General features: G+C 36.4%; 1 protein-coding gene across 1 annotated transcript in view; it reads right to left on the bottom strand.

Moving 5' to 3' along the window:
• ACD1-LIKE (ACD1-like protein) overlaps positions 1-15,153 on the bottom strand; it is a 64,810-nt gene extending 49,657 nt beyond the window's left edge. The window contains exons 1-2 of the mRNA XM_090017888.1: positions 14,514-15,153; positions 9,534-9,721 (exon numbers count right to left, since the gene is read on the bottom strand). Of these exons, the coding sequence (XP_089874014.1) occupies positions 9,534-9,721; positions 14,514-15,065 (740 nt within the window). The 5' untranslated portion in view covers positions 15,066-15,153. The remainder of the gene's footprint in view (positions 1-9,533; positions 9,722-14,513) is intronic.
• Positions 15,154-18,989: the final 3,836 nt, after the last annotated feature.

Genomic DNA, 18,989 nt, shown 5'->3' with positions numbered 1-18,989 from the left:
TAGAGGCACCAAAGTACTCTTCCTCCACTTAATAGTGCAATAAATATTCTTTTGTACATTACCTTAATGCTAAGGGGTAATTTAGTCCTATATTTCTTTAGTTTCCTTTTACTTTGTATCTTTGAGAGAGTCAACCTATATTAAACAAGGGACTCTCATTTTCTTTAGTGAAATGAACTCTCGTGTATTCTTCTCTCATGGCTGCAGGCTTAATATTTGAGCTCGAATAATCATTAGCAGCCTATTAATATATATATATATATATATATATGTGTGTACTTATAAAAAGTGAAAGACAAATGAATCAAAAGATTCATATTCAGTTCGGGAAGAGATCAGGGAATTTGTAGAATGAATAGGGAGACAATTTACTTTCATTAAGTGATTTATTAGGAAAATGATGGATTTTGTACCGGTTAACAACTATCACATGTGATATGCTTAACTCATTTGAGAAAAATTCCAAATCGAGCCCTCACCTATTAATGATGCACCTCGCCCAATTTGCACTGCCCAACCTACACCTAAGAAAGATGGAGTAGGAGCTTAAGTATGTTGGGGAAAATAGAGCACCTATATATATATATAAGTTGTATTTTAGGGCATTATGCATTTTTCCTTTTTTTTTCTTTTTCTTATCTTTTTTGTAATATTTATTTTTGCATTTGTATGCCCACTAAAGGGCATTTTTGTCTTTTGTCATCTAACCATTAGGCTAGCTCATCTATCCATTAGCCGTTAGGCCATTTTAATGGCTAGTTGTGTAACGACCCCAATCCAGACCCTTTAAAAATGCGAAATATTTTTTTTCTAAGAGTTGCGGAAAACTTCCCAGAGACCTGGGGTCCCTACAGTTCCAATTTCAGTTGGATAACCACACACCACAAACCAACTTACATTTATCACTTATAACCAATCCACTGAACTCTTTTATTAATGAATCAATAAGAGTAATATGTTCAATCTCAACAGTGAAATAACAACATGCAGTAGTTAAGAAGACTAAAAGTAAATAACAGTAGAGTCACTCTGTCCGCAAGTGAAGTCGTCTGAAACAAATGTGACCCTCGTATCCCCTCAAAAACGAGTCGACTTCACTGATCGCTTGTGTCTGGAAAAAACCAATAAAATGAGAGGGTCAGAAATCCGAGGAATTCTGCGTACAGGTTTCCCTAATGAATCAAATAAGAAAAAGAGCATAAATAAGATCCATGTAATATTTTAGAATGATACAATTATAACCAAATTATAAGGCAATTAACCAGTTATGCAACAATAAAATGAATATTAAGGATGAGAGAACACTAAGTAAGTAACAGTGATTATAATGTAATCAATAAAGGCATTTGAAGGCAAAAGAGATCAACGTCATGCAATGATCAATATATAACAACCAAGTGAACAGGTAAACATGCATGAACTAATGCAAAGCAAGAATATGCATGATTTATGTATAATGCATGAACCCATATTATCTTTCATTTAAGCTCCCCTCTTTCCATATGCATGTCCTATTAAATGCACACAATCTTTAAGTTCCTCTTTTTAATTTATCATTGCCCGCGGATACATCAAACGGGTACAGTCCCCGAGGTCAAGTAGGGTTCCCGGGGTAGCTTAACACACAATTTGTATTTTATTACCGGGTTCCAAACTTAGCCCTCGACCGATATCAGGAAACAGCACCATCTATCGGAACCTTGAAAACAACATCCAAAGTCGGGGACACCATGAAAAACAGCATTCACTGGCGCCATTTTCTTGGTATACCAAAACAAACTCACAGTTGTGACTAACACACCACTCCCGGGTAAAGTAGCGGACTCTCCCTAAAACCGTGGCCACGAGAAGGAACCTCAATATCGGGTTCAGGGGCAACAAAACGCACACGGAGTTTTTGTATCCTCACGGTTTCCTCTAAACCGCAATATCCAAGATTCTCACACTAAAGCAGGGACATTAAGGAGAAAGTGAATTACACTGTTCTTTACTTTCTTTTATCTGGTTATTAATTCATTTCTTTTACCTTTGCAAATTTACATGCAGAATTAATAACATAAGCTTGCACATCAGCATGCTAAGCTTTTCACGGGACCACAACCCGTGACAACATAGAACAGTGCGGTAAAACAACAATATCACATTTGATTTGTTGCAATGCATCAAAATAATTAAAACGGAGAACAACTAGTTCTCGAGGCTCACCCAGCCCCTGATGATCCAATTTGATCATCACTGCATTCATAAGCAAAAATCATAAAGAGTATGCCACTTATGCATTCTTTTCACATGTTTTTCAATGCGCATTCATGTATGCAAGTTGTGCATGAAACAATAATTTCATAGGCATAAGCATAAATTCACACACCCACATTAAATGCATTTTTTCATGACATGCACATACTCGTGTCAAATGCAAGAGTTCATTCATGAATCAATCCAATTAAAACATACGAACAACCATGCCAATTTGACCCTGCAAAAGCATCTAAATTCCATATGTGTATATGCACAAGTACACTCACTTACAACAATAATTTCGAACAAGGATTATTTATCAAGTTTAAGCACATAAGGAAACATCACCCTGAATAAGCATAACATAACCAATAGGCATGTGGAACATACATAACACCAGTAGAGGTATACATAGTCAAAACATGAGACTTTCCATTCGTAACATGTATTGAAAGGCAACTTACCTGCCCACAACTAGGGTCTGGAAATTTAAAACACACACTATGAGTCAAATTATGGATTTAAAATAACATCAAGTTTATATAAGATTTTTCTTGAAATTGGCTATTCAAGCTTTGCCGACTTAATTGACTAGGGTTCAACCCAGTTTCATTATCCAGAGACATGTGGTCAACCCAGCATAATGGTCTGTGAAACAGTCAAGCCAACTAAATAATGAATAGCATCTGAGGTTGCACGAGTACCAATCAGACTAAATGCATGACATGATTTATAACAATCTGCAGCTTAACTGCCAATAGATAATAAACGCTTAACAATATTACTATGATTGGCTGAACCCAGCATTATATGATGTTGTAGCTTAGAAAACCTTTTGAACTGATAATTCTACAGACAGCTAAAAGAAATAAAAAAAACCTCAAGATGCAAACCTGCAGCTATAACACCAGGCCAACCAACTGATCCGAATCATCAGATGCACATGCAGTTCATAGTTGTAATTCAGCAGAAAACATTTTTACCAAGTAAATTTTTTTTTCAAGATAGGTAGAAGACTATGGTCTGTAACCCTACACAAGAAGGATTGGGGGTTCTTGAATCAGATACATATTTGTATCCGATTAAGCATGCTAGACACGATTTCTGGTTTAACCAGAAAATAGCTTACACTGAGATTGTTTTACCCACACGCATAAATCAGAACACACAGGTTTTCTTTTTTATTAGGTATCTATATAACTAATCAAATCTGGAATACGTTTCATGAATCCATAAGCTAACAACCCATACTCCTGTATGCATCTTAGTAAGTATGCATGCTAATGCTTATTCTTGCATCATACCTCCACGATCTTACATATTCTAAAACTGGACCTGATTTAGGGATCCACGAACAAGATCCTCAAATTTTCCCAAAATATGGTTCGAAAGATAGGGATATCAAACCCTTATAGGAGTAAATACTCAGACAGACTTCTCTCATATATATATTTTTTTTCCTAAAATATTGCATAAAATACGAATTTGTGCTCCTTACCCTATTCGAAGCAAAAGGAGAAACCCGTACCTTTTTAAGTTTTTCCGGCGATCGGAGGTTGGGAACGCAAAGCAGGGCCGGCTGGTGATGCTCCTCTCACTGCCGTGACAAAGGAAACTCGCTGGAGGTCGGCGATGGTGGATGTGGGCTGCCGCAGCTCGCCGGCGACCTCCTCTCACCCAACTCGACAGAGAGAGAGAGATAGAGGGAAAGAGAGATCGAGGGAAGGGAGAAACGAGGGAGACGAGGGAAGAGGGTGAGACCCCCTCTTCCACCTCCCATTTATCGCCGAACCCCCCCCCCCCCCCCCCTTCTTGCCGAGATGGGTGGGGTTTCGGTTACGCCTGCGTACCCCCCCCCCTCTTGCCCCTTTTCTGTTCTGTTACAAACCTATCGGGCAACCCTTATCGGGTTGCCCCTTTCTTTAAAAGGGGTTACACAGGGGGCGCGGCTCGGGTCCGGACCCGAGGCCCGTAACCCGACCCCCAAACTATATGGATCCATCAGTTGGATCCGAATGGATCCAACTGTGGATCCTCAAATAAATAATAATAATAATTTAAATTTTATTTATTTCTTATTACTATTATTATTATTATTAGTTTTTATTTAAAATTTACCCTATCCATACCAATTGACCCCCATCAATATGGATCCGCAAGTCGGATCCATGTGGGTCCAAATGTGGATCCTCGAGTTTGCTATATATATCTATATATATACATATGTGTTCAAGTATATTTCGCTTTTATTACTATTATTAATATTATTTTAGTATAACGCAAATATTTAGGCATAAATACCTCTTTATGGGTCCCAGATCCGCGACTTGGATCCCAGGCCCAAATCACATAAGCTTTTAAAAAACGTGGTTATTACAAGTTGGCTGCCCTCTCGTGTACATATAGTGGACATTTTCCCCTTATCATGTATGATTTTTCTTGAGAATTTTATGTTTAATAAAATTAATATTTTTATATGCATTCGCGGCATCCCACAGTCGAATAGTGGATGCACGGACACATTGTTCCGTGCATCCGTTGGGACATAAAAAAAGTGTAACCTGTTAAGTTATGGAAGTCTTCAAATATCACCAACAAGGTTCACCAAGTTGATATAAATGTGGACAATCACCAAAAAGGGAACCCACTTTGGAGTTCACTCACAAAACCCACACAAGGGTGCACAAGAGCATAAAAATAATAATATTTTATTATGGTTCATATGCAAGAAGCATCATATATAGAGAGGGGTTCACCCCTATTTATATACAACAAGGGAGTTCAATAGAGCTGTTGGAGCTGGTCCAATAGCTCTATTTAGAGATTTATATCAAGGTATAAATGTTCATACTCCTCCAACATAGATGGCATAAGATGATCCGACATAGCAAATGGGCACTCAAGTAATAAGTGGAAACTGATTGAAAATCAAGTGCAACTATTGCCATAATATTTTTGTTTATGTAATATGAAAGTATGGGTCTTGTGGCATGTTCTTAATTGCAAGATATTTAATATTTTGCATTGTTCTTGTGAGATAGTTGATGTTTGATGATGTCTTATGCAGCTCATAGAGGCACAAATGCTTCATATGTGATTTTATGGTTGTATTTTGTACAATTTATCATTGTTTCATGTGATGATTTTTTTAGAATTTTTGCTATTTTTTTTATTTTTCTTAATTTTTTAGATTTTTTAAATTTTTTATTAAAAAATTATGATAGTTTACAATACAATACAATATGATAAGGTGTTACTTTGGGCCCAATCGATACTAGTAACAATATGATATTTACAACCTTGGTCCTATCTGTGATCATCCTAGAAACTGGTGCAAAGGTTTCTTCATAGTTTATGTCATATTTTTGAAAGTATCCTTTAGTAACTAATCTAGCTTTATAACTTTCAAGAGTACCATCACTCTTGGTTTTCACCTTATACACCCATCTACAACCTAGATGTTTCTTTCCTTTTGGAATGTCTTGAATAGTCCAAGTATTGGCTCTTTCTAAAGCTTCTAGCTCTACCCTCATGGCTTCTATCCATTCATGTTCTTTTGCTTGAGCATATAGAAATGTATTAATGCAATGTAGACTTTGTACTTATGTGAAAAAGAGAAATGAGACACAAAATTTTTAGGGGGTTTTGAGATTCTACTTCTAGTTTGTATTTTCGACTGGTTTTCAATATCATAATATCTTTCCAGTGCACATGGACGTTTAGGATCCCTACGCCTAGAGTATTGTATACAGTTTTGGTCTTTATAGGATTGCTCTTCTCTAATTTCTTCGTCGTGAGATTGTTCTTCATTCACCACATTATTTCTAAGCTCATAACCTTCATCAAGATCAAAATCACAATCATATTTTGGAATTAAATCCACCAAAAAGGAATACTCAGTTATTTTCTTAGATTTTTCAAAGTCAAAGAATCTTTTCCTTTCTAAGGACATTTCTTGAAACATATAATTTTTTATTTCTAAAATCAAAACACCTATAGCCTTTTTGGTTCTTTACATAACCCCAAAACACACAAAGAATAACACAAGGAGAAAGTTTATCATTCTTGTCAGTAAAGACAAAACATTTGCATCAAAAAACTCTTAATCTATAATAATCATAGATTCATTTCAAAAGTTTTTTCAATTGGTGACACATTTTGCAAAGAGGAGGATGGCATTCTGTTGATGAGATAAACTGCAGTCAAAGTAGCTTCAACCCAAAAATCTTTTGGTACTTGGTTTAATATAAGCAAGGTTCTTATTGTTTCTATAATATGCCTATGCTTCCCTTCGGCCAAATCATTTTGTTGTGTTATGCCATGCAGGTTCAGGTAATCTTTAAATTCTTTTGATAAAAATTCTCCCCTTGATGCAAAAGATAAAAATATCATTTTTAAATTTATTTTTGACTAAATTATGAAATGTTTGGAAATATACGAAAACTTCATATTTATGTTTAAGAAAATAGATCTAAGCATGCCTAAAAAATCATTAAAAAAATTATGTAATCAGCAAATCCACCTTAGATATCATATGCGCTAAGCCCCAAACATCTGAATGTATTAACTCAAGCGGTCTAGAAGAAACAAAAGTTCTTTCTTGAAATGACAATCACTTCATTTTGCCAAGAATATAATCTTCACAAGTAAAGTTTTCAAAATTACAAAATTTTTTCAAACTTGAAAAATACTGGATTTCGGAAACATTAGAATGACCAAGTCTTTTTTGCTATAAATCCAAATCTAATTTTTGAACATTACAACAAAATGTATTCTTGGGTATTTCTAAAAGATCCATGTAGTACAAGCCTCCTTTTCTATGACCTTCTCCAATCAGCCTCCCTGACTGACGATCTTGCACCCAACAACCATCAGAGAAAGAAACATTACATCCATGGTCAGATATTTAAGGAGAGACAAGAGGTTTAAATTTAATTTAGGAATATATTTAACTTTTGAAATAGAAAACTTTTTTGAATTTTGAAAAATACTTTAAAATTTTTTTATTTCTTTTATCTTAAGAAATGTCCCATCGACAGTAAAAACATTTGACACACTTGAGTTATGACATTTGAATAAACTATCACCATTTGGTGTCATATAAAATGAGGCACTCGAGTTAAGAAGCCAAAGAGATTTATCAAGATCAAAGAATGATGAAACAATGGTTCCAATTGATAAAGATGCTCCTTTGAAAAGAGGTTGAAGACTCCACTAGTTGAGTCAAGAACATGTTTCCAGTAAATGAATCGTGAGTGGTGCTAACATCATTTGACTCTTGTGGAGGGCCAACCGAGGCAACCTCCTTATCATGTCCTTTTTAGCTTAGGATAATATGTTTTGATGTGACCCGGTTCATGGCAATAATGGCATAATTTTTTTCTTCTCGTACTTGTTGTCTTGTCTTTCATAATGCTTATTGTTTTGTTTTCCATAACGAGGTAGTTTGTAGGTATGTACATAGTATCCTGGCCTAGATACAACTAGTACAAAGAGATCTTCATTCTTCGTAGTCCTCCTCTTAAGCCTATTTTCCTCCATGCTTAATTCATCAATTGTATCTACAATAGAGGGAACCTTTGCTCTATGAATGAGGCCCGATTTTATGAACTCAAATTCCGGTCTTAAAATATCACAAATTGATAGAAATGTTATGCATCCATTTGTTTTTTTGCAGAGTTTTATATCTTCAACATAATGACATCTTGGCTCTAGAAGGGTCACTTCTTCTTAAAGTTCGGACAAATCGTTGTAATATTCTCTAATACTTTTATCCCCTTGGGTTATAGTCCGAATTTTATCTTGCAAATTGCACACAAATGAGAGATTCCAACACTGTAAAAGGCCTATATATTGCATACAAAGAAGGCAGGCTGGCAACACATGCATGATCAAACATAGGGTGCAGAACTGCTCGAAACTATCATTGTTGATTGCCAATACAATAAAATCATGTTCAATCATTTTAATCAATGGAGACAGTTTCAATCTTTCAATAGTACTTAGGAGGATCTTTGAGTAGATTCATTTCACTGGTACTGACTCGGGCTATGCATGCTAAGGCCTAGGTATCACACTTACAAACATAGATGTTTCTTATCAAATGCCACTTGATGATTGTAGTACATCTATATTCTTGAAGTTATGAGGATTGCTGATGGTCCTTAATTATTTTTAGCTACAATAAGTAATGTTTCACAACAATGTTCGAAAAAAAGAAAATTTCACATTAATGCTTTTTCTCTCTCAGAAATGTGTCCTGAAAAGTTTGTCTGACAAGCTTGATATGGCAAAGAATTCATGAAATAGAATACTTAGATGAGCGGCCTTGATAATATCTCCACATTATAGAAGTGTGAACTTATTTGGTGCTCCTGCATTGTTCATGATGATTTTAATTCTCATTCGCTGAGTACATTCAGTAAAAGTTTCCTTCAGGTAAAGTGGCCACATCATGTTTGAGTTTTTCTAATGCATTCCTAGTATTTTTCCATGTCTCAACTTGGATACGATAAGAAAATCTCTTGAAAACGTGTAAGATAATTCTAGATTCAAATATTCGATGTTCGAACATTTGGAATTCATTTTTGAAGAACATGAGCTTTTGAAATGGCCCTTGAACTTGCAGCAATAAAATTGCCAGAGCTAACATGAAAATATCACAAACATTTTTTGCATGTGCAATTTCTCAAGATGCACAACATAATAAGAACAATATGGAATTCATTATAGTGAACTCATCTAATATTATTGTTGAAAAGGCAGCTCTCAACTCATCATAAGGAAACCTTTCCATAGTAATGAATGAATGAGATGCTTACTGTATTACTACCTTTCATAAGAATAATAATCATGAAACTAACACCTCAAAGAAAGCCCAGACTAGCAACAATTTTTGTATGCAATTTCACAGTGAGCAGTGTCTTGTTTCATTAGCAATTTTAGTCACTGTTGCATGCCATTTGAAATATTTCCATAAGTACCAAAATAGTATTCCCTAAATAGAACTCTGTTGATGCATAAGACGAAATATGCTGCAAGTGTTTATCATTTACATGGCAATGCATGAAATATGTATGATTCACACTCACAGTAACAATAACAACAGCAACAAGACTAATAATAATGACAGCAGTAGTCACATGCATATAATGTGCTTTTCTAACTATGTTATGGTCATTACATTGATCTGGTAAAAAGCTTGGCATCACCAAGATGTATACGCATCTAAAAGATTATAAGGAGTGCATCTCTATCAACTGCAATGGAAAGTTTGAAGATAGTGGATGGCACACCCATATGGAATGTCCCTGTTTCCCATTAGTGATGAATATGATGAGTCATCCAACTCTGGAATAAAAGGAGGCTTCTGTTTCGCTGCAATATCTTTATATTGAGGATCAATGCTCGGCCAGAACCACACAATACCATTCTGTTCAATACTGGGATAAACAGATGCACACGCTCTGTTGGATGTATGAATCTGCAAAGTAGTTGATAAGGTCAAAGCCATGTCATAATCGTCGTGGTTTATGATTATAGTGTAGACCAAGTTGCTAGCATAAACAAGTATGATTGCAGGACCCAAGCCAGTCAAATGGTCTAGCAAATTAATTGAGATGAAGATAAAAACAATTAGAAAATTTACGGAAAAAGAATCACATTAAAATTTCTATATGGCTCCAAAGCGAGTGTTAGTCACTACTGCTTTAACTTTCTCGTACATTGAACTAGTTAAACTTCTTCACACACAACACACACAAGTGTGCACACACACACACACACACACACACACACACACACACACACACACACACATGCATGCATGCAGGAACACACATGAACGAGTGAGCGCAACACACACACGCTAAAAACTAAACCATAGAGTAGTCAGCATAGGCTCCACTTAAAGGAATGTTTGGCATGTCATGTTGAAAATCCTCCCTTATTTAATACATATATTGGTCACCCAATATGCCTTGTATAGTGATCTGGATCAACTATCCAGTATTTTGATTGCACTTGTTAACTTCCTTTCTGCTTAACAGAATTGTGGAAAATGACCATAAACACCCATTTCAAACTTTTGTAAAATGTGATTCTTTACCTGTGGGAGTTGCTTCTCTCTTGGATGCCCCAAATTTTCAACTTGACACTGATCAGTCAATAAGTTGCTTCACACTATCGACTATTGTGAGGATAATAAATCTTCCTAATGATGAACAACAAGCTCCTAGTAATTGGATGCATACTCTATGTTATGAGAAAGATTAGATGTGTTCTTTCCCTTCAATGGTTTTAATTACTACCTGCATGAACAGGAAACAACACATGACTGGACACAATTTGTCCCTGGTGTTAAAGAATTTTTTCCACGATTATCTAAGTGAAAAACTATAAATTCTGTAGCATGGCAACTTGCCATGTATATTTAGGGGTGCCGGTACAGCCTGACATGGTTTGTCACAAAAGATCAGGCCTATACAAGGTGTTCAGGAGAGGACAAGAATTGGTAGCCTGTAGTAATGGCATTCTGCCTGTGGATAGTTGGCACCAACAGCTTTCTGGATTAGCTTTTGAGGGGGAGGGGAGGAATCAGTAGCTCGTACTAATGGCATTCTGCCAGTTTTGTAGATGGTGCGATCAGCTTGCTGGTTTGGCTTAGGTAGATCTTATGAGATTGAAGTATAGAATCTCGAGTTTGACAAGTTTCTTTTCACAGTGCACATAGCAGTGGACTTCATGCACCCTTTGATGATCCAATCCAGCGTCAACCCTACCAAATAAAAGGTTCTAAACATGGAACAAGACAACGGTACACAGAACGGGAGTCAAAATGGAGTATCCGTGTGACATAGAGTACCGGCTAGAAATTAGAGAACACATCAACCAAGATCCTTCAAAACTTTCTGAAATAAAAAGAAGCTGTCCAACAGGGAATTACGAAACAATAACTCAAGCAAAATCAAGAGACAAAGCCAAAAAGCCAGAATAACTCTGGACTAGGTTGTTTATGCAGTTGGTGATCGTTAACTCATCATAATCAGCTGATCAGATAATTTCAAACAAAGTGACAAGAGCAAGGTAAGAGTATGGGTGCACGTGTGTGTGTGTGTCTACTAATAGAGTATGGTGTGGAAATTTGAATGGACAGTTTAGTTTTTCAATTTTTTATCGCATGTTTTGTAAATAAGTTATTGCAAATGTGATCTCAACAAATTATGTTAGATTTGTTAAACTTATCCCATTTACTATGTTCCCTATTTACGGTGTGGTAAATATGAAAAATGTAATTTCTCTTTTTTAACTTAGGTAAGTTTCAATTTTCGAATTGCTTAATTCAAGAAGGAGATAGAAGATGGGTTATCGTAAATTCCTTGAGTTAGGGATATGATAGAGGTCAGTGACTTAATATCGTTCTCCATTGTGTTTTTTCTTCGATATCATTTTTCAACACGGTATCAGAGTTGTGTGATCTATAAGGAGAGTTGCGAAGAAATGGCCACCCGACGTAGCTGCATTCGTTCTTCTTCAACTACCATCATCGTGTGAACTCGTTTTCCGTTCCCAACATGACCAAAACTGCAACATCTTTTCGTGGTGCTGTTTTTTTTTTGTCACCAATCATAGTGTCCTCTGGTGCTCGAACAAGTGATCAAGTTAATTTTAACGTCGTTCATGCTCAAACCAATTTTCATGCTTCTGTTGTCCTTAGTACTCCTAACTTTACGAATCCGGCACCTTAATTCACCCATGATAAGTATGAAAAGCTAAGGTCATTCATCCACCAAGGTAACCCACAAAGTTAACCTAGCAGGTAATTTTTTCTCTCATTTCGCTCTTTTATCCTTTTCCCAACATTCAATCATAGATACGGGTGCTACCAATCATATGACCAATGATTTGTCGAATCTAAATAATCCAACTATGGTTTCTTGTTCACCCGTTGGTCTATCAAATTGAGCTTCCACTCGTGTGACCCACATAAAAATGTCAATGTTTCTCCCAATTTTGTCTTGAAGAATATCTTGTATTCCTGATTTCAGATTCTATCTCATATCTGTAAAATAAACTTGTTTAAGAATTAAATTGTGAAGTTTCTAACAATGATTATTGTTGGTTCCAGGACCCACACTCGAAGGTGAAGATTGGAGTGGGACAGTTACATAACAGACTATATTTTCTCGAGATGGATGGTATTTCTGCCACTTAGTGCATCTTCAAAATATTTTTCTTCTTTATGGCATTCTCGGTTAGGACATTAATCCAATGCTAGACTTGAAATGTTGATAAATTCAAAGATAATTGACTGTCATTTATTTCTTGATGAGTGTTGCATTTGTCATATGACTAAACAAACTCGATCCTCATTTTTTAATAGTTTTATATCCACATTTTCTTTGTTTCAATTAATTCATTGTAATATATGGGGTGGATACAAGCCCCTCATTATCCAGGGCACGTTATTTTCTCATCATTGTTGACGATTTTAGTCGATGTACATGAGCGTATTTAATGTGAAACAAATCTGAAACGTAAAATGTTCTTCAAAGTTTTAGCGCTATGGTTAGTAACCAATTTAACACTCGTGTATTGAGCATCAAATCTGGTTTTTTTTTAATGAAATGCAATAATATCTTAGTGAAAAAGGGATAAATCACCAATATAATTGTGTTAGAATGCCACAACAAAATGGTGTTGTTGAATGCAAACACAAAGACCTCAATATTGATCGTACATTTAGATTTCAAGCCAACTTGTCCATACGTTTTTTAGGGGAATGTGTTCTTACGTCTGCCTATCTTATAAATCATCTTTCCTCCAAACTGTTATCCAGGAGAACTCCCTTCGAGATTCTTTACAACAAAAAAACCTGGTACAGTCATATAAAGGTATTCAAGAGTCTTTGTTATGCTCATAATATGTAGTATTTTCACAAGTTTAATAGCAGGGCATGAAAATGTATTTTCGTTGTATGGTCAAGCCGCCTATAAAGTTTTTGCCATTGAAAAACAAGAAATATTTTCTAGCAGAAATTTGCATTTTTATGAAAATCAATTTTCTTTTCAAGGTCAATGAGACAAAGTCAATGATGAGAATAGTGTCATTCCCATGGTCATCTTTGAATCGGTTGAAATGAATTCGAATGTGGAATTAGTCCAAAATTTTGTCCCTGAACTTGAGAATGAACACATCCCATAAATCTCAAATCCTGAAAATCAGGAACATGACATTCAAATCCAGCCATGTCAAGAATCTCAAAATCACTTCGTGAGATTCATATGTTTATTTAAAGTTTTCTTTTATATCATTAAAAACCCAACTAATTTCAATTTTTCCGTGTCATCTTTTTATGCAAATAAAAAAGTTATTATCAAGAAGGCACAAAAAGCAATTCGAACCCATCAATTTGAAACATTTTGATGAATTGGATGTATGGGTTAAAGAAGCAGACTTTTTTGAATGAAGACAACATTCAATGGATCAACGTGGAAGGAGCACAAGAGGTAGATGATGAATACCCCACGTATCTTGGAGACGATGTGAATGTCGAAGGAGGAGAATAAGAAGAAGAAGATAATGATGATGAAGATGATTATGATTATGATTATTGAGGTTTTATATAATATGTTTTAAAAAACTTGGTTATTTAAAACTTAATTATTCATAAACGTGGTTATTTTGATTTTGTTTTTGTTTATGTAATATGAAAGTATAAGTCTTGCATCATGTTCTTAATTGCAATATATTTAATATTTTGCATTGTTCTTGTGAGATATGCATGCAATATTATCTATGATTCTATATTAGATGATGTCTTATGCACCTCATAGAGACATAAATGCTTCATATGTAATTTTATGGTTGGATTTTGTGTAATTCATATTATTTCATGTGATATGGTTTTTTAGATTTTTTGTTAATTTTCTGATTTTTCTTGATTTTTTGGTTTTTTGAAAATTTTTGTTAAAAAATTAAGAGATACTATCTTAATTCCAATAGGGTAACCATACGATACTTACAACCTTGATTTGGTCAACAGTTCATATTGCATCTAAATTTTACAACAGTTTTTCCCGTCGAAATAGTTCAATTCAAAACATGTTTTCTAATAAACAAGCAACGATAAACACATCCACAGGTTCAGAACAATCAGAAACCACCAGCAACATAAAAAAACTTAACCATCCATTCAACTGTCCACGAGATTAACCGGCAGGACCAGTGATCAATCATATACACATAGAATGCGAAAAAGAAAAAAGAAAGCATACCGGAGGTCCATCTTGGGGAGCTTGGGGAATGTAGTTGCAGCTCCCAGAGCCATCAAAGCACCAACCGTGATAAACGCACTGGAGCCGGCCGTTCCGATCGATTCTGCCCTCGGAGAGCGGCGCCAGCCGGTGCGGGCACCGGTCGTCGAACACCTGCCACCTTCCTTCCGCCCTATCCCACCAAACAACCACGTCGAGGCTCATCACCGTCTTCGCGTGAGGCGCCCTCTTGTCGAGGTCGCAGACCGGCGCTATGGGGTACCAATTCTTGAACCAATCGAACTTCTCTTCCTCCTCCTCCTTCTCCGCCTGCACTTCCGTTGTCTGCTCGTCCGAAAACAGTACGGAAGAAGAAGAAGAAGAAGAAGCCGTAAAGCGCGAGAGATGAGGCCTTGTGCGAAGGGGAAGGACAAATTCAGGTCTTGGTTTCCACGGACGGTTCCGGATTTGGGGAAGTGAGATGTAGGAGGGAGGGACTGGGAGAGAGAGGGAGGTTGATACTGAAGAATAAGAAGGTTTTGTTGTGATGGTTGGAGTAGGAAGCGTCGCCATGCTGGAGGACTTGGCCTTGGGGAGAGGGAGGAGATCTGTTCTGTTCCTTCCTGCCGTGCTGATGGGTTTCTAGGGACAGTGTTGTTGCGTACGTGGGGTGGATGACCGCCAGTAATAACTTGATAACCTTTTCCCGTTCCAAGGCCAAGAGTGCCTGTTCATGTTTCTGTCGTGGGCCCCACAGAAGGTACTGAGGGTTTCGTCGGTTAAGATTTCTTTGTTTTTGTCAGGGTAACTAGGTGAGCGGGGTCCACAAGGGCTCGGCTCATCTGCTAGGGGCAACTTGTGAATGTCCTGAGTTGATGGAACGCCACAAGTTCGAAACCAATGAGTGGCATCTCTTGCCGCAAAGTCGAAACTGGGTGTACTCTCCGATGTGCACGGACACACTTGAGGGTTTTACCAACCGGAGGCCAGCCAAGGTGCAGTTGGTGACGGGTATTTTTCATTTAGATTATCCAAAAAAAAAACTAGGTGACCCGGTAAAGTGTCCTGATTTTCGCGTAAGAGGATTCCAGTGGGTCGGGCCCGGATAGTGGTTCACAAGGCTGATGTGGATACACGTAAAGCAAGAAAAGGAAAAGTCAAAAAGGAGAGAAAATGCTTGAAAGCATGAAGCATTTTAAGGGCCATTTGAATTCTCAGATAACCTACAGACTCGGGCAGGATATTTCTAGATCCAAATCTGAATCTAAAATTACAGAGTAGATCTATATCAGACTAAGCCCAAATCTTTGATGACATTCTTCATCCATAGCATTTCTTTGAATGCTTCAACTATGGCGATATACTCATCTTTAGTAGTAGAGAGCACGACACACTTTTACAATTTTGATTGCCATGAAACTGCTCCTCGTGCAAAAGTAAACACATAGCCTGATGTAGACTTTCTTGAATCACCATCTCCTTCTAAATCAACATCTATGAATCTCTCAATCTCTGGTTTACCATTTCCAAAACATAATCTCATCTTGGAAGTACCTATGAGATATTTAAGAATCCACTTAACTGCAGCTCAATGTTCTTTACCTGGATTAGCAAGAAATCTACTCACAACTCCAACTGCGTGTGTTATGTCTGATCGAGTACATACCATCGCATACATCAAACTTCTCACTGCAGAAGCATATCGGGACTTCATCATTTCATTCTTCTCATTCTCACTTGAAGGACATTGCTTTGAGCTTAATTTAAAATGACTTGCAAGAGGCGTTGTCACTGATTTTGCATCTTTCATTTGAAACTGATCTAACACTTTTTCAATATACTTCTCTTGCGATAACAAAAGCTTTTTGCTTTTCCTATCTCGAGAGATTTGCATTCCCAAGAGTTGCTTGGGTGACCCTAAGTCTTTCATATCAAAAGACTTGCTCAAATCATGCTTCAATTCTCTAATCATATTCATATCTTTGCCAATAATATGCATATCATCAACATAAAGATAAAGAATGACAAAGTTACCTTCGGAGTACTTCTTGGTGTATAAACAATGATCTATGGTAGCCATGCTCCACCATGAATAAATCAAACTTCTTGTATCATTGCCTTGACGCTTGCTTCAACCTATATAGACTTTTCTTTAACTTGCAAACCATATGTTCCTTGCCTTTCACCTTGAAGCCTTTAGGTTGTTCCATGTAGATCTCTTCTTTCAAGTCACCATAAAGAAATGTCGTCTTCACATCTAGTTGCTCAACTTCTAAATTCAAACTAATTGTGAGACCTAATGTAAAACCTACAAAATTTTGGTAATTATCGAAATAAATAAATAAATGTTAAAATTCTTTAAAACAAATACGATAATATGATATGGATTTGATCCAAATAGATCTTGAATCCGAATAAGATCAAATGGATCCAGTAATTGGATTCGGTTAGGGCGAGTGGATTCAGATCCTTAATGGATCTGAAATCCAATTAGAATTCAATTGGATCACAATGAATCCAAATATGGTCAAATCTCAATCAAGATCCAAAAATCTAGTTAGAGAGTTCAGAAGATCTAAAGTATATTTTAGATCCAACTTGAATTTGAGATTTGAATCCCAACCTGATTGCAATTAGATCCCGATACATCCAAATATCTTGTGGTCCTTATTCAAGAACTGAATAACAATTAACGAAGTTTCGTAGGTATGTAAGAAAAGTCGGGAGAATTCACTTAGAAAAGGCGAAGCCGTTTACGAAAAACGTCAAACAAGAATTTATCTAAATTAATTCAAACCAAACTTGCAACGAAATGGAGGGTAGCATAGTGGAGAGGCTCGTTACCTCTTAGTGATTTGACGCATGATCAAATACCACCATGCACACACACACGTTTTTTAGAAAACATGTCCTTTTTTTGATAAAAATGAATAGAGGCTTAGACGCGCATAAATAGTTTAAAAGATACACTAATTACAATGAAATAGAACATAATGCTCGTTGCCCCTTTGGGGTCAGACCCTGGTTTGAAACCCCCATTGCACATGGGTTTTTACACCATCGCATTTTTTGAAATCCTTTTTACAAAAAAAATGTGGGAACCAAACTCCTACGTTTTAGCTACTTCAAAAGTAAGTGGTAACGTGGGAAGTTACCACTTGCTGAACTTTTTTAGGAAGCTAAGATCTCTCCCCCACTTTCCACGATTTTAGGGGAGCCTTGTACCACAAGCTTAGGAAGGGCACCACAAAAAGAAAAAAAATGGTTGCAAAACCAAATGCTCATGAAGGGAGATGAGCAACACAGTACTTTTGGAGTTGAGTTAGAAAGAAAGAGAAAATCGCGATTGCTGGGATGGTTTCTAATTTTTCAAAAAGGTTTGAAAGGCCCAACCAAAAAAGAGATAAAATAGGGTAGGTTCTCTACATCAAAGTCATGAAATATGATTTTCTTGCTCTCTCTCTCTCTCTCTCTCTCTCTCTCTCTCTCTCTCTCTCTCTCTTCTCTCTCTCTCTCTCTCTCTCTAAACCTCCATTGGGTTTTCCTCACCTTATGTGAGACTTCAATCGGAAGGGAAGAAAGCAACACCATTTCGAGGCGTTGTTCTTCAAATCAAGGTAAGGGGATAGTATCTATATGCATGTGTTCGGTGCCCCGTAGCACGAGTATGCTGCAACACCTTTTGATTGTATGTAAGGGCATTATATCTTCATGCATGTGTCGATGTCATGAAGCACATATATGGTGTACACCATCCGAATATATGTATGAAAATACATATATACAGCCATGTGATTTTGCCATGGCGGATGTGGTATCAAATCGATCCTTGGTATGCGAATAATGGGCCTACATACATTATGGTTGGAACTCATGTCATGGGGTGTCGATCTGCTCTCAATAGAGATATCATAAGCATAACTGAGGTACCCAGATCATGCTAATAGACATGTATCATATAAAAAAAATGGCATGACCGAGTCTTATGTTGATTATCATTTGAGATATGTACAAACACACACACACACACACACACACACACACATATATATATATATATATATATATATATATGTTGTACTATCATTGAATTATTTTAGATATGTATAAAAAAATCAGTCTAGCATATAGCAGGCATGTTTGTATTTTGTTCCATGGATTTAATCGTTTAACAACAGGTATTTGTTTGTTTTGGTTTTTCCTTGTAATTAGATTCTGAAAATTTTAATTAGGAATAACATTATATCTGAGTAAATTTTCTACATGATTTGGAATTTGATTAAGGGCAGTTTGTGCATACATAAAACCATACAGGATTTTGCTGATGTTCTTAGGTGTTTAAGATTTGGAAATACATGTATATATATTTGGTCTGCTATATGATCTGCATTTTTAATACATTAAGTAAGAAGTTTATGCTTTCACATTAGCATTCTTTTGCATGTCATGAGAGACCGTTAAATGCAAAAAAATTCTTTTTGGTTTCCATCATGTAAT

The sequence above is a fragment of the Nuphar pumila genome, chromosome 9 (genome assembly GCF_984573655.1).
Source record: "Nuphar pumila chromosome 9, dmNupPumi1.hap1.1, whole genome shotgun sequence".
Taxonomy (NCBI): domain Eukaryota; kingdom Viridiplantae; phylum Streptophyta; class Magnoliopsida; order Nymphaeales; family Nymphaeaceae; genus Nuphar; species Nuphar pumila.
Note: the sequence above shows the minus strand (reverse complement) of the source record. Positions and strands in the feature narration are given on the sequence as shown.